Source organism: Palaemon carinicauda, chromosome 31, assembly GCF_036898095.1.
Source record: "Palaemon carinicauda isolate YSFRI2023 chromosome 31, ASM3689809v2, whole genome shotgun sequence".
Lineage (NCBI taxonomy): Eukaryota > Metazoa > Arthropoda > Malacostraca > Decapoda > Palaemonidae > Palaemon > Palaemon carinicauda.
Window position 1 is genome coordinate 73,422,483 of NC_090755.1, and position 23,998 is coordinate 73,446,480.

Below are 23,998 nucleotides of genomic sequence, written 5' to 3' on the forward strand. Positions count from 1 at the left end.
CAACAGCGAGTAAGTACGTCTTGTCGATAGCTCGACAGAGAGAAAATTGAGTCTTTGTTTACATTGAGTACTGGGTATCTGGACGACAGATGGCGCTGTTGGGCACACCCGCAACCTGTGTAGCGATCGCTGGCGAGTTTTTACCGTAGAGTTGTCTGTCGGGCAACAGAGTTGCAGCTATATAATCACCGGCTAAGTTAAATATTGAAAAAAACAAAGTTTAAAACACAGTATTACCTAGTTCAATGCAAACCCCTAACTTTTCCTAGCTTGAACAACTTGAAAATAAGGACATATCATGACTAAATAGCTGCTAAAATAAGCAAAAAGTAAGAGATTTAAGTTGAAAATATAATTTTACCTCAGCTGTTCTACGCTTTCACTCTTTGACACCCTGCACTAGAAATGCATAAAACATGAAAGAAGAGTTTTAAAAATGGTTTGGTCTTCAAGAAAGAATGGAGAACAATTCCTTGGTGAAAAGTACAGTGTTTAATTTGAAAGGACTCAAGAGAATGTGTTTAAGATGGTGGTAGGTGACTGTGTACTGTGGGCTGATGCAATGCTGGTGATGTTTGTATGTGGGCGGTGTAGCCAGCATTGCAATACACTTTAAATAAATCCTGTGCTACCAAAATCTTGGATACAATACTGTACTTCAGGAAGTATGGTCTAAAGCATCAAATTATTTTGAAATCAGAAACAACTTAAAGGCAAACCCTAATAAGATGTATTCATAGTCCAAACAATAAAAACAAAATGAATGTGATAATTCCTGTGCAGGTTCTGAGTAAGGACTACACAATTGCATTACTATAAAAGAATAAAATTACTACTCATAACAAAAATAATAATAAAATATATCAGGATGGTACGTATTCGTACCATACAAACTCCGCACTCACAGTTAACAAAGTCTAAAAAAAAAAGGCATGGAAATATATGAAAACAAATACCTACACTAAAACCCACTGATACTCGTGTACTGTATATGCAACAGCATCACAAAAATCTAAACACTAGTGATTCTAATGACTCGAAAAATTAAGTGAAAAAAAATAATGACAATATGAGGACCAAAATAGATATTTGCGTCAATGAAAATAAATTCAAGCAAGAAATACTAAAAACTTAATACAAATTGTGTTTTTTTTAAATATACAAAACTGAGTCATTTATAAGCTAGAAATATAAATGATATTAGGTCAGTTCCCAGATAGAAGAGTCCCATTTCAGCAGCTAGTCAGATATTGTTTTTTTTTTTTTTTATCACAACTAGGTAATAAAGAATATATTAATGTTAGAGGTTTATATTTTGCAGAGCCATAGATGCTTGACTCACAGTAATAATGAATTAACAAAATTAATTTGAATGAAATTAAGCATGTGGTATGGGAACTTGATATATAAGCAATGAACGTTATACTGTACTAAATAACACTAATAATAATAATTTTAAAATTCAATTATGTTTCCTAACATATAAACATTTGTAAATTTTCTTCAGTAACATTTAAAATATGTAAACATACATAAACTGTTGTTTATTAAGTATTTTTCTTGCAATACAAATTGATCTGCAACTTAAAAAGAGCTAAAGATATTGTTTCATATTTTCTGAACTTTGGTTAAAGATTCATTCAAGTAATAAACTTAGAATATCTTAAAATCAAAGAAAACTAGAATATAAGGAAAATTTAAATTGTATGTTCTACAGCACACATATGGATCTACACACTCTTTGGTACCAATACTATGCTGTTTATGAGCTAAAATCAATGGCTTTCATATATATATATAGCATCTACATGGATATTTTGACAGGTCATTCTATAAATCTGAAAACTATTGAAGGAACCAGCGTCCCACTGACCGTGTTTGAATAAAAATTGACCCATAACCCGGTTAAAGACCTTCTAGTTGTTGAGCAGCTGACTCTTATTCAGCTTTACTTGACAATTTTACTAAGAACCATCTACAACTACAGCACTGTGTTTCCTATCTCCATAAACTACAGATAATAAGGCTGTCTGCTTGGGAAGTTATTTAGTGGCTAATGGTTTCCAGCATCTTTCACACCCTTTAAATTTTTTACTGCAGTGTTCAGATCTCTACAGATTATAATGACCCTTTTTCATCACTAACCATCTCAATATTATTTTTCTCTGTATTTTTTCCATCTCATCCTGCATACTAGCATCTAGTCTCTAGCATTGAAAGCATACAGTAGTATACTTATGTCTGGCTGTCCCTATAATGACCTAATCAATTAATTCAAGGAATTTTAGACTTATGGCCTGGCAGGCCACCTAATGATAGGTGGTTCAAACCTAATATATACTGCCTTAGACCTATCCCAAAGTAATAACCCATTCGACGAAAAGCCAGTTAGGAGATCAATAAACCAACGCAGGACATAGAAAAGCTACCAAGATCACAACAACTGAGACTGTAGTACAAATTAACAAGATCATACTACAATAACAGGTAGGTTGTCGTTTTGGATACAGGAGAAAAATACATTAGAACTTTCTGTCAACTTTGGACCAAAAGAAATAAGAGCTCACCACACTTTTTACCATCCCACAAATCATTGGCCAAGTTTGTTAACATAAGGAAGCAAAATTATAAACATGTATAATGATATAAAAGGAATAATAGTTGAGCTTCATAAAGACATTAAAACATCAAGAGAAATAAGAATGAGAGAAGGCTAGTTGGTGGCACGAGTAAAATAAAAATGATGGGATTAAATAAAGGATAACAAAATGTCTATTGAAGCAAATTTTCAATTGAATCTTTAGGGAATTAGATATAAAATTACACAAAGAAACTAATTATTTAGACTCAAAAGAGTTTATTATCTTTTCCCCAGGAGATCAAAACAATCATATTCTACATCAATTTAACCAGCAAAAGAAGGAAGTTAGAAGAGCCACTCAGATATCCTTGAGTGGTTAGGTTAGACAAAATAGGGGTACCAAGCAGTTCATGAGCTAGCTAGCACTGCTAGATACACAGGGATATGGTCACACATGATACCTTTTTGTTTGACTAAAGTCAAACTTAACCAGGAATATGTTTGATCAAAACAATGACTAGGAAGTAGAAGTTTCAACATTCATCATAAAAAAACAAAGAAGCTCATATAAGGAAAAGTTACTTAGTAACATAGCGAGACATAGTAGACAAACAACTAGGTAACCATTACCACTGGTTTTAGGGTAACATGAATTGCATCTCATCTGAAATGGGTTATGGTAAAATGGTAATTTCTTCAATAATTTTCAGGTCTATGGCAAAGCTGACAGACAAGCTTCCTTCCTGACACCCTATTTGCATATATTTTTCCCTAATAACTGAAAAGCAATATAACAGGCTTACATAATCTAGGAACTGTATTATCTCTAATATAATAGGCAATATAGTAAAACATACCCAAGCAAAAACCACTACAATTAAAGCTACTGTACCTTATATTATACAAGAGATGCATTATTTCTTACGTATTACCATAGAATAAAAATAAGCAAGCAAACTTAGGTAAGTAGGAAGCAAAAGTAAATTAATTCAATGATACATAAAAGTAAAACTGGTCAACCAATATTTCTTGTACCATTTCATAAAGCAAGCCCCGTGCAGTAGAGAATGAAAGAAAATATTCAGACTTTTACAAAATTTTTATCTGCAAACAATACAGTACTGTACAGATAGTACTATTAGTAGTCAGCCCCAGGATTACCAAGTGAATTTGGAAACACACATAACTTTAAAATATCTAGAGTTCTAACACAACACTTTAATTGTCTGAAAGTCAAGCACCGAGTAAAATCCTGATAAATAATGATTTGATGACAAGCCCTGTAAGCCAGAACTCACTGGCTTCAATTCTCATCTGAGAGGTGTTTATGTCATGTGTAATATTGTTACTTTGCTGCTTATGTTGTATGTGCAATTTTTTTTTTTTTTTAATAAGGGTATGAACATGAATGAAGTAGGTTGGAAGTTGGGCAAGACCAGAATACCATCTCAGTAAAAATATTTTTGGGAGTTCCAGTGATCATACAAGGGCTAGTCCCTCTGAAAACTAGTGTAAGGGTTTAGGAGAATAAGAAGAAAGTGTTTAAGAGATGGTGAACTAGCTTTAACTATTACAATCTAATGATTTAAAAAATCAGACAATAATTGGTATTGGCTGATGCCAAGGAAGACTCAATGTTCCTAGTGGACAAAGACTAATTTTTAAAGGAAGTCTTCTATTATGATGAAATGGGCTTCTTCAGGAAGATGCCTCATTGTACCCATCTCCGAGAAGGCTCTCAGATTTAAACTCAGGATTGCCTTACTTGCTCTGTGCCAGTGCAGCAGGTCACACCACCATGCTAAGGTTTATCTATTAAGCACATTGTCTATCCCTGAATTGAATATACTCCAAATACTGAAATGCCATTCAAGATCCTCATTAATGACAATGACAATTTTCTTTCCTTTGCCTAAACAATTTGGAAAGATATTCCTTCTCCTTAGCAAACTGCTACAGTACAACCACTTTATTAATAGGTGAAAATAAGAGAGAAGATTTACTTAAGTAGGCAAGCCATTGGTTTATTCACTTGAAAAACTTTCAGCAGTTTCCAAAATGAAACAAGATTTATTATTATTATTACTTGCTAAGCTACAACCCTAGTTGGAAAAGCACGAAGTTATAAGGCCAAGGCCTCCTACAGGGGAAAATAGCCTAGTGAAGTAAGGAAATAAGGAAATTTTTGGGCTCAGCCATGTCGTCCTGATGGAAGATTCCATTAGGTAGCTTTCTAAAGGATATTTGCTACAGTGATACTCCCAGAGAATTAACCATAGGTCTCCAGAACTCTAATTCCTGGCGTGAGTATCCTTAATACTGTATAGCTTTAAGGATATCGCAAAATATTAGGGGACGTATTTTTAGATACGACACATAGCAATCTTCACCCCGAATAGATTTAACTCTTTGAGGGGGAAGAGTGGCGAACGAAAGGTGAGCCGTTATCAAGGTATTCGGTGGACATCCTCTACGTACTACAACGGGCCATCATTCCTTTGTCTGTAGCATTTAAGCTAAGTGCGCTCCCACGCTTTTCACGTGTTTGTTATGGATTTTTGGAATATTATCATGCAATCTCCAGCATCTTCATCGTCTGGATAGTTGAGTATCTAATCTTTCCTGTGTATAATCTTAAGGCTCCCTTCTCACAGTTAAATTCGTATAATTTAAGCATGTTTGGTTGAGCGTAGCCGACACCGGAGATGGCCATTTTGAGACCGCTGTCGCACATTATAAATGCATTTTATTTAGTCAGTAGTGCGACATTCCCGGTATTTAGCTATAAAGTTTAGCTAGTTAGGCAAATTATACTAGTGAAGATATTGCATACAAATTTATTTATTCCTCTTCCGATATGTGACTTTACCTTTCGTATACGCCGGGGACCCCGCTGGTACCAACCTTGGCCGCGGTCCCCACCGGAGTTAGGCTAGCCTAACTTGTTATGTATATGTTAGTAAAGTAAATTCCCATGTTTAACCTCAACATATCGTTCCTCATTAATTCGGATGAGGACATATATCCCCTAGAATTTATGGATAAGGTTCGATATATTCTCTTATAGAGAAAAAGAGGCTAAACTCTTTCTCTCTCCCTGAGCCGCCGCCATTACAGGCGGAAACCCCTATCTTTCGTCATCGCCATTGAATAGTAAACTCCGGCGTGACTTAGATAGTCTTACACTGTCTGTCTTCTTTGCCGCCGAGTATCTCGGCTTTGAAGTAAGATGGTAGCTCAGGGTGTACTGTCTTGCAGCCGACAATGTCGCCAACAGGGGTATCTTTGTTCCTCTGCCGCCCACGACGTCATCGGCACAGGAAGCTATGCTTCCTTAGTTCACGGCCGAAAGTAGGTGGCATACCTGCCGCCGCCTTTCTCCCCTGTGAACTATAAGACCCTTTCCCCTCCCCCCTCTGTCCTTAAGTGTCGGCCTAGCCGTCACAACATTCTTTCTCCAGTATTCTGACAGTCATCCCGGCTTGCCGGGTTGACTGCGTTGCCGGCCAGAACCCTACCAGCGGCGGTTAGGTTGCCGCCTCGGCCACTTCCTCCTTATGTCCTTCCTTCACCGGAGGTGAATGCCCGGGGGAAAGACTGATCCGGCCCTGACGGCTGCTGGTGGGAAACCCAACATACTCTTGAGAACTCTTCAGTCCTCTCTTGGCTTGCCATCCACAAACCTCGCAACCGGCAGCAAAAATTGTGGATGGATGGAAGCTAGAATCAGATGGATTCCTACCCTTCTATTAGAACTCTCATTCTGGTAAGGAGACAGTAGGCAGCAGTAGTCCTCCTACACTTCCAACTATGGTACTAAACCATAATAATAGTAAACCCTCCTTTCCATCCTTTCTCTCTCTCTCTCTCACTTAGTGCCGCCAGGCGCTAGCCTAACCCCGGTAGTATACTGGTAAAACTACAGTATACAGTACAACAATACAGTAGCACAAGTATTCTAACATACTCTGTGTATCCTATCACAGTCTATTGTTGGGACCGCATAACATGTTGAGGTTGAAGTAATCCCTCAACACACAGATGAATCCTTTGATCATCAGGACACATATAAAAACAACGTTCAGTATTATTATAGGGAATTTAAATATTAATATTGACGGAGGTCTCAGCGATTACCTGGGAGAGGAAACACAGATATGTGTCTTTCCTATTTCCATTCTAGCTTACTATCCTAAGCTATTAAATATAATAGAAAGTATTACTATTAAAAGTATGCATTTATATCAATGATATAAACAACTGTATACTCATTTCACCTTTTTTTCCTCTACAGGAGGAGCCAATGGTGATGTGTGCAGTTGTGTTTTGCAACCACAAGAGTAAGGACTTTTGTGGGCATACGATGTGCAGGTCTCATGCCCCCTGCTGCATCGTATCTGGATCCCTGAGGTACTGGGACCCGAAGGGTTGCTCCAACTGCTCGACCTTGCTGATCAACGGCTGTGGAGAAGATATCCCTGCCACCAAGGAGGCAAGGGATACAGCAAGGGAACCCTTCGTAGGTGGGTAAGAGGGTTCCAAAAGAACTCTCCAGGACCTTACCTACCTAACGAATCTCTTAGGTGCCTTCTGTTCCCTAAGGCTCAATCCAGTGTGATAGTGTCCCAGGAACAGGTCCAGCCTCCCTTCATTCAACTAAAGATTGACGCAGACATTAACAAGGCACTTGAAGGCATGGACATCCACCAAGAACGGATGTCGGAGGTGACCACCGACACCGAACAGGACCTACTGCAAGAAGGCCCTGAAGAAGACGTGGTTCAACCACCAACGGAGGAAGAACGATCTGTTTCGACGGTGACTGAGGACCCCCAGTTCACCGTGACGGCAAATCAACCTATGCCGTCAACCTCTTAAGCCCCAACTCCCCAACCGACTACACAGGTAGTCGATCCAGCAGATGTCGGCAGAGATGAAGCAAGATATCAATCAGACGAAGAGAGAGGTACAAGAAGGGAAGCGCCCTGGCGCTTCCAGGGGCTCTACTAAGCCCCTTAAAGTATCTGACCTACCTCACTGCTCCGAAACCAACCCCTGGAGGTATACGGAGCACATGCCCATGATGAATGGGAAGCTTTACATCTCCGAGAAGTTGGGGGCCAAACCCCTTGAAGATTTTGAATTCTGGCCCAGCTTTTCAGCGTACCCAGATTGCTACGTGAGACTGCGAGATGAACCTGCATCCAGCGAGGAGACGGTACCGAAGGAAGTCATTGTCCTCGAACATGACAAGGCACAAGCCATCCTTACCAAGACCCTGAAAGGAGCCGGATATACCAACTCCAAAGTCTTAGCATTGAGCAAGAGGCATCAAACCTTCATTGCTCCTTCCTCCAGAGCTTTCCCCTTTTCGGTGAAAGCCCTCGACTGTGTCATGAAAGCAGTCGAAGAGGGCAAACCCTCCCCAGTTCTAGAGGAATGTAAACCATTATCTCTGCTATACCCACCAGCGAGGAGAAGTGGAAAGAGGTACATCTAACCTTCTCCGTCTCGAAGTTGGATCCAGAGATAGCAGGCCAGCAGTTCAATGAGAACCTTCAAAAATTGCCAGATCCTCTTTAGAGAAGGGAACAGGAGACGAAAGAAAGACTTGCCGCCTCCTTGTCTCATCAGAACTGCTTGGAAATGTGTGCATGCTTAACTAATGCCCCAGATATGTACATGGTCTTAGCCAAGTCCCACATGGGTACCCTTGTGAAGGACTTTTATGCCTTTGTCAGGTCAAGGAGGATCTGTAGAGAGCATGTGTTTGCCGCAACAATGGTGAAACACGAACCCAGAAAGCTGATCTCATCATGCATCCGGGCCAAATACTTTTTCCCACAAGATGTGGTCCAAGAAGTCATTGCCAAAGCTGCCACGGAGAATTGGAACCTTCTCCAAAAGTGGGGCATGTCTTCAAAGAGGAAATCTTCCTCAGAGAGTGGTCCCCAGCCTAAGAACAAAAAGGCAAGAAGACCACATAGACCTGCACAACTTCCGGCCGTGACCATGGCCACGGTGCCTCTAATGGTAGCCCAGCCGCAAACCAAATTCCAGATGGTCCCTCAGCAGCTGGTGGCCCAGTCACCTGTCTTCAACCCAGGTTTTGAGAGGCACACGACCACCTTTCAGCCCTACAAAGGTTAAGGCCCAAAAAGAGGCTCCGGAAACCGCCCCCCAAGGGGTAGAGGAGGACGCAGTCACGGAAACAAGTCCTCAGGAACCTCTCAGCAATGAGGGGTAGAGGAGGACGCAGTCACGGAAACAAGTCCTCAGGAACCTCTCAGCAATGAGAGGTTCCAGGTAGGAGGCAGACTCTTCCACTTTCGAGATCGTTGGACCTTCAATCCCTGGGCCCACAGCCTAATCACGAATGGACTCGGTTGGAAATGGAACAAAATTCCACCCCCTTTTTCAAGAATTCTTCCAAAACTCCACCCCTTTGTTGGAAGAAAATACATCTCAACCACAGCATCATTTCTTTCATAATTCAACGGATAGGAAGACACAGTTTCCTATAACCTTTTTAACCAAAGCATAAATAATTATCAAGCCTCAACCTTCCACTCTTGAATACTGCATTCATGTATCTCAACCTCCAAACAGTGGTTTTACTTAACCTTTTCTACGTAATGACATATGCAATCAGATCCTGGAAATTCAGATGAAGATTATCCTAATCATATCTTAACAGAAAATCAAATTAGTGTTTTGTTTCACCCATCCTGTTGTCTCACTTCAAGTGAACTAAACACTAAACAATGTTTCTAATAAGGAGAAAAGAATTTTGAATCTCAACGTGAGAGAGAAGGAATCTATATTTTCTATATAGGCTACATTTAAACATTGATTGAAATCCAGTACTGTACTATGTTCAATTTCAAAGCTTACTGTTTCTCTTTCAGAAAAGAGAACGAATGAGGTATGTAATTCTTGAAAATAAGAAATGTTATGTTACAGTTAACATGTGCTAAATAAAGTTTATGATGGCTGTATTTCCATTGTATATGCACCAAAGCATTCATTAACTTATACTTAGTATTTACATTGTGTTAGGTTGAATGGGTAATCTAGAGATTTCCTAATGTATATGAGAATGTGAGTTATGTGTAAGCTAAACAAATACCCTATATTATACCGTTTCATACAAGGATTTTTTATATACTATATGCATATTTTGATATATGCAAGGAGTCTTTCAATCAACTCTTCAAATGTCAAGGACCAACTGTTCGTTATTGGGCAAATTTCAGTTTTTCTTAATACTGCAGATGTACTCCTCAACTATCACTGCTACGACACAACATACTTGAACACACTACATTTTGTTTCACAACTATCTTGTTACCCCTTCTTTCATATTATGGAAACAACTTCAACTAATTGTGTAAACTCTAACAATATCTGCAATAGCAAATTACAAAAATAAAGTTCTTAAGGGCTTGATTCATTAATTTTAAAATGATCAATATAAAAATTTGACTATTTTCATATACTATTCATAAGAACACCTACCAATCATGAATTATAATAACAATAATAATACACTATCAAGCCTATAGTAATGGCACCCAGCATAATGCCTTGAATCTACTAAAACCTATCATGAATTAAGGGATTTTGATGAAGGAATAATCTATTTCTGGAGAGAGACCTGTGATGCCCGGTGAAAAGTCCTTCTTTCTACCTTTTCTGATATAAATCTTCCAAATATACCAGAGAAAAATAAAAGCATGGAATGCAGAGGTTACTACCCTCGCGCGAGCACCTCGTGAGTGTCGTGTATACATCAGGGGCGTGTGAAAACCACTATTCACAGGCTGTCTTCCAATTAGATAACTCCTTCATCAAAGGGAAGGGCCATAACAAAGACCCCAGAAACCACACTTTTTGCTCCTAACATTAAAAAATATAGCCTATCCACTTTGCTCTATAATTTTCCAAATGACAGAATGCTAGCTTTCTTGATGGGCCCTAGTCATTGTGAAAAGATTTAAAACCATGGATTTCCCTGAAAAAAAAAAATAATTCTAAAAGATACACATATTATTGTATCATTATTTGAACATTCCTAATCCAATACCTATAAACCTAAATACACACATCACAGAACTGTACTTTCTATAGGAGTATTATTTCACTTCTGCCTACTTCATTATTCACTAAATGTCAAACAATAAACAAAACATTGCATTAAAGCAGGAAGTGCACACAAGCTGTTGACTTCAAGAAGATAGAAAAATTTAAGAAAATATCACTGAACTATTTCCATAGTATTCTCTATTGCATTTTAGTGCTGCCTAAAATAACCAAAAATTGAAGTATTACTGTATAAAAAATGTATTAATATTGTAAGAGAAGTGCATGCAAGCATAGAATATAATTTTGCAATAATAAAATAAAGAAACATAACAAGTTATACTGTAAAATCCAAAGTAAAATCTGATGATGGGTAAAAGGGGATACTGATTTGTACAGGGCCATCATCATAATTTGAAATCAGGCAACAGCAATAATGATACATGCAATATTAAAAATTACACTGTTGTAGTATCACAGCAAAGGCACGGTATTTCAGTCTTCAACATATGAGGAGTTGATTATTTGCCTTTGAAAATCACACAACACCTTTTGTGAAATGGACCTCATACAAAAATTAAGTTTTTATAAAATGAAACTTAATTTTTTAGATAAAACCATCAATCATATTGAGCCTAAATTGAAGTCACAACTGACCCAACACATGCCAATTCTGAAGTTTTAAAAATGGAATCAGAAATAGATCTACGAGTGACTATAGGCGCCAAGTGTACCAAAGTACCACAGACCAAAGTATCTACACAGCCCACTTTATAAAGTACATTGTATTTCATATAACAGTAACGAGGGGATGTGAAGTGGGCAATTCTGTAAATGATTGATGGGTTTGTATGAAAATTGTCTTAAATTGTCATAGCAAACACACAAATCATTTTGAGTTCAAACCACTAATTAATTTGAAGCCTGTGCAGGAATAAATCCTAATTTGCAATGGAACACTTTATTCACAGTAGGCAAAAAACCAAATGCATGAAAGATTCCCCTGGGAAAATGTGTGTTGCTAAAGCCCAAGGAAAGTAAGATAGATGATTTATACTCTTATTATATTTTACCACAGTTACACAGATCTACTAACTATTCAATTAGAATGTAAATGATCATGCCAAAGAAGGTAATTTTTTTTTTCTTCAAATGGATGCGAATTACAGGAAATTGTTAAAATTAGGGGAAAAATTGCAAAACCTGACACACACTAACTGTTGTCCAAAGAAGAATACTCTAATATCATCCTTGTATACATAACATAAAATAACACAAGAGTGTATTAACATCTCCATGTGAATATAAAACTCACAGAAAAACATGATGCTAAGATACAATAAACCACAAAATAATGAATGAATCCTGACCAGTTTTATCCAATGACATCATCAAGAAGATTGATTTATTGATAGAGAATTTTACAGAATGCATGGTACAGTAAGAATACATGCATACATACAAATTATAATCTAAACGTAAAGAACTCAGTGTGGAGATTTAATGAAATAACAAGTGTACTGTAGTTACACCAAACCAATCACTCAGGTATGCATACACATGTAGTTACTCGTAGCTATACAATTAATTCCATCTTCAGCTGGCATGTCTGGGGACAGTGATGTCCATAATTCTGGCTCAATATGATTGATGGGTAACTTAGAAAAATTAATGACACAGTACACAATGCATGGCACATGAAAGGGCACCAAATCAATCCTGTACCAAAGAATGTAAGGGAATTAAAACGAGCAGGGATATGTGGGATAAGCACAAATACAACTGACGACTGATAATGCAGGAGTTGAACACGATGTTTAGTTTGATGAAGTACCTGGCATCTATTAAGAAATAGAGAAGATTCTGTAGTCGTTTCCAGACACTACCTGAGGCTCGAGGAAGTAAGCTTTAATGTTTTGGAAAAGAAAAAATTGGTTATGAGAACCAACACCTAACAAATCCTTGAGAGACATACTTTGTGTTCAGCACACTGGATTAATAATGTACAGTGGATCTTTCAGTGATTTTCAAACAATAATCTGATGTAAAATAAAATTAGCAATCATTGACCATAGGAATAAAAAAGTTTTCTAAGTACTCATATCATTGGTGAGGATTAATTTGAATGACTTTAAAGAGTCTAATTCTCCATTTAACTATATGGCATAGAATTACTCTACTGTATATTGAAACCGAGCCATTTAAAAAAATTCATAATGAAAAACTTTATCAGACAAGTCTATAGAAGTGCAATATAAAGTTTTCTGTTTTCCAGAAATAATTCTTCTCAATAAAATTAAAAGCTAAAACTAGAGCAAGGCTAAATTCAGTCCCAAAACCAATTCCTTGAGAACTAAAAAAAGATTACCGGCATATCAGTAAGTTTTGATGAACATAGGTATTTCCTCCCTTGACCAATTTTATTTTTCTGGGTTTAAAATTTTTTACCTATATTGCTTTTTTTGCTTCATTGTCTCTTTTTACATATCAACAATCTACTCAATGGAAACTTGCTATGTAAAATGTATGGCCTTTTAGGATTATTCTATTGTATATGAATGTTTGCTCATTTTGAATAACAACATTAATAATACATGTGAGAGATTTCATCTAGTGGCATTACTTTTACTAATATTCCAAAGTTTAAGATGTCATAGTAGGTTCCTACTGGGCCTTAATTAATTGACATATTCAATGTAAGTATTCTCAAATAATATTTATATAAGTTTTCACATTGCCTCGTATTTACAGTCCAATCCCATGAGTGGCCATTAATGATTCATCTCTCGCCAGAGGTATTTGATCATATCAATTCCATGTCACATTTCTACAATAACAACCAACTAAATTTAATATATTCTTCGCTGCATTCTTACTCTATAATAACTTTTATTTGGAAACACACAGCTTCTACATTAACTTCATCTCATCTCGGTGGATCACTTTTTCTTACTTCATCTACCTAATAAACTCATTATTTATCTAATTACCTGACAAATCCAGGTACTGTACATAGACTTATCAAGGCTAAAAATATTACTGAATTCCCTCTTGCCTTTTTCAACTATCTTTATTGATAAGGCTACATAATCTTCCTCAATATTTGTACACTTACAAAGATTTCCCCATGAATGGTCTAAAGTAGGCTGTGATAATTCCTGTCAATTTACTTTCCTTCAGTCCTCCACTGCTATTTACACTTTTGTCACTTGATTTAATTATATTGAATATATAGAGGAAATTTTACTTTAACTACAGTATTGGTTTATCGTGGCAGAATTAAGAAAATGTAAAGACAATTTTCTAAATGGTATTTTTACATGTCATATAATCTGTAAAATTAGGACAAATTATGATGGCTGACTACATTTACTTACAGGCCTCATAGAACCAACCAAGCCAAACAAAGACTCTTCAAACTTCTAGAGCAATCCCTAAAAAAAGTTAAGATTTCTTACATTCCCACCTTTGAATTTTATTAAGTTTCATAAATTTGTAACTAGCAATGATCCACCAGTTTCCCTACCAATCTGAACTAGAAAAGACAACAAATGTATTTATAGAACCTAAGAAAATCTTATTTCGAGTCCTTAGGTAGTGATGACTAAATGTGTGATCTATATTCTATACTCTAGGATAGTGACATTTACTAATCTATGACCCACCAGTGAAATCATGACCAGAATGGACTTTATTTTTAGAATACTTCACTTCACCAGTATCTGTATTTCATTTGACAATTAAAGTACATTAAATCATACACAATGTCTTTACCCCGTATATGGTTAATGACAAGTAATTGAACAAAGATTTGTGAGCATCCTGTATGAATTCAATAACTTTCCAGGAAACTATATCCTTGAATCTTACCCATATAATATACAGATATGGCAACAAAAAATTGCACTGTCGTCCAGCACTTTTATCTAAAAAGACAAAGTCGGATGGTCTGAGCCTGCCCACAATCTGAGAGCACTTCTTTGTAAGGCATTATAGATTTTCAGAAATATCAGAAGACTTAACATTGCATCCTTCATAAGTTAGCCTGACAAAGTATCTCATCAACCCTCCTATTAGCAACCCAAAGCAAAAGCCATTACATTAGAAATCTTGGAATATCATCCCATAGCATCTAGCTTCCTTTTACTACTTTGATTAAATTTGGATTTTTCACTACAAGCTCAACTTTAATCTATCATAGCTTCTTTACACAGCATACTAACAAGACATCAAATCTCAGATAATCAGAGGAAGTTCCAGGTATATTGCCACAATTTTCCTCCACAAAATTTTACCGATCTATTTCCATGAGAACTTACTGGTCAACTCATATTTCTGACAATGAGGAAAAATTGTTACAATACTTTTTCATAAATACAAATCTGTTACTTGACAAATGCCTTGCTGTCAGTCAGTCTACAAAGAACTAGACACTCCCATCCCAAATAAAAAATTAAGTAAAGAAACAATTCAGTGGCAGCTTGAGCCTCTTCTCAAAAAAGCACAAAATATCACATCACTTGCAACACCTCTTTGTATTATTACAGATTTGCAATAGCTATTTAGGAGGAGAGTTTGGTTAAAAAGTCTTCAGATAGGTTTTATCAAACAGGTTCTGAATATGAAACAGAAATGGAATAGAACGGACAATGGAGGTTGTACACTCGTGCCAAACAAAAGATTTGGTGTAGTCAGGGAAAATTAAGAGATTAATTCAAATTGGTTAATTATCACAAAAATTACATACAGACACGCACATACAATTGTGTACACATTCCATGTCATTCATACATAGTTTTGCATTAAAAAAATATTCATAGATTTATGCAGCAATAAATGAATTTGTAAAAATAAATCAAATTTTTTTTAAAAACATTTTTCTTAAATATGCTACAATGTTTCAATTATTACTTCTACTCTCAACACATCAAGAGATACTCGAGAGGGGGCCATTTATGTTCTCCTACTTTTCCTAAATCAGGGGCAATACATCAGAATGTGCTTAACTAAAGTAACGTCACAATGAATGCACATCAGCACACCTCTACTGAAAAAAAAAAAAAATAAAAAATAAAAAAAAAAAAAAAATCCAGTATTGTATGTCTATATGTAAGATGTGTATTCCCAGTCCTTAAATTTTATTAAAACTAGTCAAATCTTTTGGTGTTATATTTGTTGTCAAAGTAAGCATTAGCCATTTCTCTCAGGTTATACAAAATCATGTAAATAAACTTGAAGTGGCATTTTAGTCATATCATACTGTAGCTATACAAAATATAAGTTAGTTTATTACTTCAAAAATAAGCTGGACAAACATCTAGCTACAAGAACCCTGACAAATTCATCGTTTGACTATGTAAAAATGTGGGGAACGTGATCTACCCAGTTGTTTTTATTACAAAAGAAAAAGGATTACTTGTCATCTAATAATTTCTTTGTAGGTCTCTGACAGGAATTAACCCTGCAGCAAGACATTGTTGTGAAGTAACAGGTCTGTTCTTTGTCTGAAAAGAAACTATTCAGCTGCACATGCTGGAAGTAAAGACCAAATATCAGTAGGTTTTAAATACCTTCATTTCAATCTCTATGGAATTATGGTTATTTAAAATGGAGAATTTAAACCAATGATGAATAAATATTTGAAGATCAAGGCAATATGGGTATGCAATTTACCGATATCAAGGAGTCATTTTATGAATTTTAATAACACAAACAATGAAAAAATATGAAAAGTATCTCTTTTACATTTTGTAACCAACACCACTAGAGATGTTACAAGGAATTTTGACAATATAGAGCATTTTTTACCCTCTGTTGGCTAACTAAGGCAGCCTTTCCTATACAGTATTTTAACAGGAAAAAACTTGGTAAAGCTTGTGCAACAGAACATAATTCAAATATAATACAAAGAAAATCTTTCTAACAACCACTCACATATGATCAGTAATGAAAATACTGTCCAGCATAACTAACCAAGTATTGCTGATCTTTTCAGTACTGTTCACTGCCTACGTTTTGTTTTGATTGTTTTACCACTATCTGAAACAGCTCGATGGTCTTAGCTGTTCCCAAAACACAAAATAAAATTGGCTTACTTGGCAGTGCACGTGGATGATGCAAATATGTTGCAGGAATAGGATATGAAAGGCATACAGAGTTCTTACTTTGCATTATGACTGAAGTCTTATTAAAATCTCCCAGCAACTGGAATGATTTGTATAATGATATGCAATAAACAAAAAATTTAAAGTACTATATTGCTACACTATAAAATAAACATGAAATCTCTCTTACCTAACATTCTCGGCGCTGATTTCATGAATATTTTTGACAAAATTTCTTTTGTACTTTTCTTCCTGTAAAGGAAGAAGTTAAGATTTAGTGATTTCTTATATCATGAACTACAAACAATAACCCAATATACAATTGAAATATGGAACCATTCAATCTCTTTAAAGGATTGGATTCTTCTTAAACAACAAAAGTTGGGCCTCATAGAAGCAAGCTTTCATTGAAAAAGGTCATACTGTACTCTGATATAATGAAGTTCTATACTGTACAGTAATTAGGAAATTACAGCCTGTTTGCCTAAGAACAATCTAGTTAGGATTCCTAAATCACATTGAAAAAAGACACCCATCTTATGAGCATCTTTGTCATCTCAAAATCAAACCAAGGAGGACTCACCACCACGAGGACCTTAGAAGCGTCCTCCAGAGAGCAACGGACATGAGTGGAGTATAGCATCCACTCAGGGACCCAGTGGAAGACAAGACGCAGCAAACCACCTGTTGCCAAGATGAAAATCCAAGTTATACTTGTCTTAAGCCATGATCGCTTGTAACCATACACTTCCTGTGAAGATATAAGAAAAGGCACTGGTAAGTACAAAACATATATCATTTATTATTTATCATAGGGTTAAAAACATCTACCTTCTCCAAATCTCCAATGGACAACAAGAATCTCATCACCTAAGAGTCACAGCATCACACAAATTGACTGTCTACATCTATCAAACAACGATATCTTGGTGCAAAGATTTCCACAACACCCTGGAGCAGATTGGTGATGGCAGGAGACTTTTGTCTGAACGCTCACTGCAAAGAAACCTACTATAGATGTCAACGACTTTAGTACAGCTTTCCTGATCATGACTACACACACACTCACATATACAGTACAGTATATGTATATATATATATATATATATATATATATATATATATATATATATATATATATATATATATACATATATACATATACATATATATATATATACATATATACATATATACATATACATATATACATATACATATATACATATACATATATATATATATATATATATATATATACTGTATATATATGTATATATATATATATATATATATATATACACATCATATATATTAATATATACAGTATATATATATCCTCCTACACCTATTGACGCAAAGGGCGTCAGTTACATTTTGCCAGTCATCTCTATCGTAAGCTTTTTACCCAATACTTCTCCATTCATCATCTACTTCACACTTCATAGTCACATATGCCTGGGTCTTCAAACTCTTTTAAGTGCCTTGTGGAGCCCAGTTAAACATTTGGTGAACTAATCTTTCTTAGGGAATCCAAAGAGCAGGCCCAAACCATCTCCATCTACCATTTATCATGACTTCATCCACATATGGCACTTGAGTAATCTCTCTTATATTTTAATTTCTAATCCTGTCCTGCCATTTAACTCACAATATCCTTCTGCGGGCTTTGTTTTCAAATCCAGTTCAATCCTTTTAAGATTTTTGGTGATCAATCTATAGTGAAGAAGTGTTTTAATTCTTTCAGTCTACCTCATTTTGAGTATTGTCCTCCTGTCTGGTCTTCAGCTGATGATTCTCCACTTACTTTGTTGGAAAGTAACTTATGATCTATAGAATTTTTTATTCCTGATCTAGATATTAATCTCTGGCACCGTTGTTCAGTTTGTTCGTTATGCATCTTGCATAAGATTTTTCATAATTCTGACCATCCTTTACATTCAGATCTTCCCGGACAGTTCCATCCTGTTCATAATACTAGGTATGCGGTTAATTCTAATAGTCAGGCCTTCTCCATCATGAGGCTCAATACTACACAGTATTCTAGAAGTTTTATTCCAGCTGTGACCAAGCTGTGGAATGATCTTCCTAGTCAGGTAGTTGATTTGGTAGAAATTCAAAAGTTCAAACTTGCAGCAAATATTTTTATGTTGAACAGGCTAACATAAGTCTTTTATAGTATATGAAATATGTTTTGATGTTACTGTTCTTAAAATATTCTATTCTAATTGTTCATTATTCTCACATCGTTTATTTATTCTTTTTCCTCACTGGGCTATTTCCCTGTTGGAGCCCTTGGGCTTATAGCATCTTGCTTTTCCAAATAGGGTTGTAGTTTACTTAGTTACTTTACTTTGATGGCTGCTTTTCCAGTCCCATACAGCAGGTGAACCCTGGTACCTCAAACCACTGGAATCCCCCAGATTTACTGGAATCCTCGGGTAAATACTGGAATCCCCTGAAAATTATCGAAATCCCCTACAATATCACTCCAAACCCTTAGAAATCGATAAATATGTTTTTTTTATTAAAATATGTTATTTTTATGTTTTTAGCATTTATATTCTTTATATATTTGCAGGTAGAACCTGGGCAGGTTTGTGACCTGGGAAGGGGGTCCGGGTGCTTGACCCCGGCTAGGAGTTGTGACTTGGGAACTACTAGGTTAGATTAGGTGGGTTTGTTAGGTTCTGTACCCTTTTTTACCCTTTTTAATATTGTGTAAAGGGTATATGGAAAAATGCTTTAAATTATAATTTTATTTAAATAATTCCCAAAAAAAATAATGTAAATTAATAAAAACACATTATTTATCGATTTCTAAGGGTTTGCAGTGATATTGTAGGGGATTTCGGTAATTTTCAAGTGGATTCCAGTGTTTACCTGGGAATTCCAGTAAATCCGGGGGATTCCAGTAATTTGTGGTTCCCCGGGAACCCTACTCTCTACTAGAGGACCTCCACTGTCGTTTTACCTTGTTCGTTCAGAGTATTTAAAGTTCATATGGCGTATTATTCATTTACTGTTAAATCGTCACTGTCAAAAGACTCATGAAATAAGAAAGTCTTCAGTTTCCTCTTGAAAGCCTTAATGTCTTCAATCATTCGAATATTTCGTGGGAGCTTATTATATAGTATCGGGGCTGCATATTTAAAGGCTCTGGAGCCTAAAGTAGACATAAACCTAAGTTCCAACGGTTTGAAGCCATTTGTAACTATTCTCGTGTCGACACGATTTGTTGGCTGGGCAATATGTAGCAATTCTCCTAAGTATTTTGGACGCCCGGTTCTGATAACTTTGTGGGTTATTGTACATATTTTAAATTCAATTCTCGCTTTAATTGGCAGCCAGTGTAAATCGATTAGTATAGGGGTGATCCTTTCTCTAGGTGGGGCACCTTATGTCAGTCTTGCTCCTCTGTTTATTATGTTTTGTAATTTCTTAAATTGTACTTTTGGTAAATTGTTGTAGATAGAGTTGTAATAGTCAATCCTGGTAATAAAAGTTTATTACAAGTTTCTTTAAAGAATTTTCGTCCAGGTACTTTTTTATAAACGCAATATTTCTTAGATGATAACCATCAGTTTTTATTACATTATTTATGTGAACATTTAGAGACAGGGTACAGTCAAGAAATACACCTAGATCTCGAACTTTACTAGATATAGGCACCGAGTCATTTGAATATCACCTAAGTTTCTCAGGCTGTTTCTCTTACCCACCACAATGAATTCAGTTTCGTTCTCCTTTAATTTTAGTTGTTTAAATGTCATCCATTCTCTAACACTATCAAGGATTCGGTTTAGAGTTTCAGTAGTGTCATGTATATCATTTATGGAGAAGTAAAATTGTGTGTCATCTGCAAATAAATTAGCTTAAACTTCACGCCATGCCTTTGTAGCATTCTCGATAAACCAATAGTATAGATGCAAAATAAGATTGGTCCAAGTACACTCCCCTGGGATACCCCTCTGTTTAAGGTTTCATATGATGAATAAGTTTCCAATTTGTACACAGTAATTTCTACCAACTAAGTAGTCTTTTAGGTATTCGAAGGCTTGATCTTCAACGCCGATGGACAGTAGATCATTTAGTAGCAGTTCATGCACCACTGTATCAAAAGCAGCACTGAGATCGAGCAGTATTAAGATACCACATTTATTTATATCCACCATTTCTAGCATATCATTTGCAACAGAGAAGATGGCTGTCTCCTAGAGTATAGTTTTCTGTAAGCAGATTGGTTGTCAGGCAAAGCTTCTATTACTTCTAAGTGGCTGACTATAGTAAAACCAATCTGTCGTGGCCGCTGAGTCGATATCTGACCCAATGTATAGCCTACTCGTGTCAAAATAATTCAACCACTTTAAGGAAAAAAGAACATATTACTTAGCGACGAGCCATCCAAACTGTGTGAAACGGATAAAGCGTAGACGCTACATGACCGATGTCCTTCCTTTTTTACTAATCTCACAGGATTAACCAGAGGTGGCTACGATTAACCAGAAGTTTAATCCAGTCTCTCTCTCTCTCTCTCTCTCTCTCTCTCTCTCTCTCTCTCTCTCTCTCTCTCTCTCTCTCTCTCTCTCTCTCTCTCTCTCTCTCTCTCTCTCTATTTATTCTTGTCAAAAAAATATATTTCATAAGGTAAGGTTTCCATTTCTATAATGATAATTGGAACCAATAACAATTTTTTTTCGAAATTATAATCCCAGGTTATTTGCCAGTTTTATCCTATTGTCGTAATAAGACTCTGGAAGATGGTGAGTTTGAAATCTTGGAGGTCACAAGGGTAAATTTATCAGGCAAAGATCAATGAGCATGTATCCGCAAAAAGAATGTGGAAAACCTAAATTTTAAGAAAGAACAAGGCATCAGCCTCGTATTGTGATTGCTCTAGACGTCTTCAACAAATATGTTTTAAGGATAACAGTGTTAAACTTTTATGCACGAAAGGAAATCCCCACTTTTGAAAAATACTGGTGGAAGGTGGAGAAAACATTATATTCAATGGATGCAAAAAAATCTCTAAGGAAAGTCTACATGATATATAAATATATGAGAGAGAGAGAGAGAGAGAGAGAAGAGAGAGAGAGAGAGAGAGGAGAGAGAGAGAGAGAGAGAGAGAGAGAGAGAGAGAGAGAGAGAAAATGAATATTAAATTGACTTTTCCTTTAAGAATTCATAATCTTATAAGCTGAAAGACCATTGCTGACAGATGTGACCAGATCACAAGCACGGAAATATCGGTAGTGAAAGATAAGTATCTAATAATGGTAGAACAATTAAAAAGATTTAAGATGCCTTTTTTTATAAATAACTTCCAAGTTCATTATAAGGACTGTTTATGCTTAGATGTCAGTTTTCGAGATATATATATATATATATATATATATATATATATATATATATATATATATATATATATATATATATATATATATATATGTATATATATATATATATACATATATATATATATGATGTTGATGATGTTATTTAGGTGATCTTGTGCCAGCAGGTACAGTTGTAAAGAAAGGTGAAGGAAAATAGGATACTTGTCCCTGTATACCTGTTAATCTCTAAATCTGCCTTTACTGGTGTTTTCAAAGATTTTCGACTTGTGTCTAAAGAGAGCTTCCTTCAAGGAAAAATAAACTAAGCGTTTACGCTCGAACACGATAAGTTCTGGCAAAGAGCTCTTCTCAGCGGCCACCACCGAATGGTTTGACTATAGTTGTTCAAGAATTATATATTCAAGCAGTTTTGAGACAAAGGATAGATTTGTAATAGGTCTATATGAGCTTAATTCCTGGTAGTCCAGTGCATTTTTTTCAGAATTGGTGTGACTATAACCATATTCTCAGATTTAGGAAACTTGCATTCATCAATGCTTGCATTTGCTATTCTCATTATTATTTCGGCTAGACTAGAAAAGTCTCTCTCTCCAATTACTTCAGATATTGACATAGGATCGATCGCACCGTTTGTTTTCTTTGTTCTCTTGATAATTCTGGTGATGGCATCTTGTGTTATGTTGTTAAACCGTATTAATTTTGTCCGTGTGCCTAGTGTATCATTAATATGATGTTGAGTATTTACAAATGACCTGGTTATGTTTTTAATTTTGTTTTTAAAGAATACTAGAAAATTATTTGCTAGTTTCTGGTCACTGTATCCATCAGGTAGCTTATTTTCTTTTACATTTCCCATTATACCATTCAGGAGACGATGTAACTTATTAATGTCTGTTGCTGCTTCGAGGATCTCTCTTTTATAGTATTCACTTTTCTTCCTTCTTAGTAGGTAGTTATATTGACACTCAGCAGTTTTGCATTCTACCCAAGTACTTTCAGTTTTTAACTTATTCCACTTTCTTTCTTTACGTCTTTTTTCCTTCTTTACCAAAGTCTCTCCATCAAACCAAGGAGATTGGTCTTTTACGGTTATAGTCCTTTCCATCGGTGAGCACATGGTATCGTATTCACTTTTACTCACTTTATTGTAAGTGGTCATAAGACAGTTTGCACACTTAGCTCCTTACAGACGTTGGTCCTCATGATCAAAGGGAATGTTGATAGCATCATTTATTTATTTTGTAACTTCTTCAGTAAATACGGTAGGAGAAAAATTTGATTTGTCTAAAGTTTATTTTCTTTACTAATGCAGGTTTCTGCAGAGGTAGACTAAACGTAAAAAGTTTGTGCACTGGGGAGATAGTACATTTCTCTTCGACTTTTATATCAGATACAATGTTATTCACGTCATCATTTATAACTAAGTCTAGCGTATGCCCAGTTAAAGTAGTTGTGCAGTCGACATTATTCAATAGTCGATACGATTCTAGTAACTCACTAAATGCCAAAGCGTCAGGATTTGATGCGTCATCCATCCAAAAATTGAAGTCTCCACAGATAATTAATTCGTTTTCTCCATGATAATCATCTCTATGAGAGCACCGTATTCTTCAAAAAAAATAAAAAATAAAAAAAAATACTAGTTTGTTCTAGGAGGTTTGTAAATTGTTACAAAGGATATTCTTCTATTTTTGGCGTAAATTTTATTTCTATATATTCAAAGCTTGTTACACTAATTCTTTTCAACATTTTGAGATTTGAGTAACTTTTATGAATAGAGTCTGACACCCCCCCCCCCCCCAGACCTACATTCTCTCGGTATGTGAAAGAAGGCATGTGTGGGGGGCGTCATTTCAGTGATTTTAGCCTTGTCA

At 35.8% G+C, this 23,998-nt stretch overlaps 1 protein-coding gene across 4 annotated transcripts in view; it reads right to left on the minus strand.

Annotated features, from left to right (window-relative positions):
• Positions 1-23,998, minus strand: part of anne (anne boleyn) — a 125,847-nt gene that overhangs the window by 71,636 nt on the left and 30,213 nt on the right. For 3 of the 4 annotated variants that reach the window (XM_068355418.1, XM_068355416.1, XM_068355417.1), the window contains exons 4-6: positions 17,351-17,518; positions 16,958-17,019; positions 12,498-12,569 (exon numbers count right to left, since the gene is read on the minus strand). In XM_068355418.1, the coding sequence (XP_068211519.1) occupies positions 12,498-12,569; positions 16,958-17,019; positions 17,351-17,518 (302 nt within the window). The remainder of the gene's footprint in view (positions 1-12,497; positions 12,570-16,957; positions 17,020-17,350; positions 17,519-23,998) is intronic. The other variant, XM_068355419.1, reaches the window with a different exon arrangement.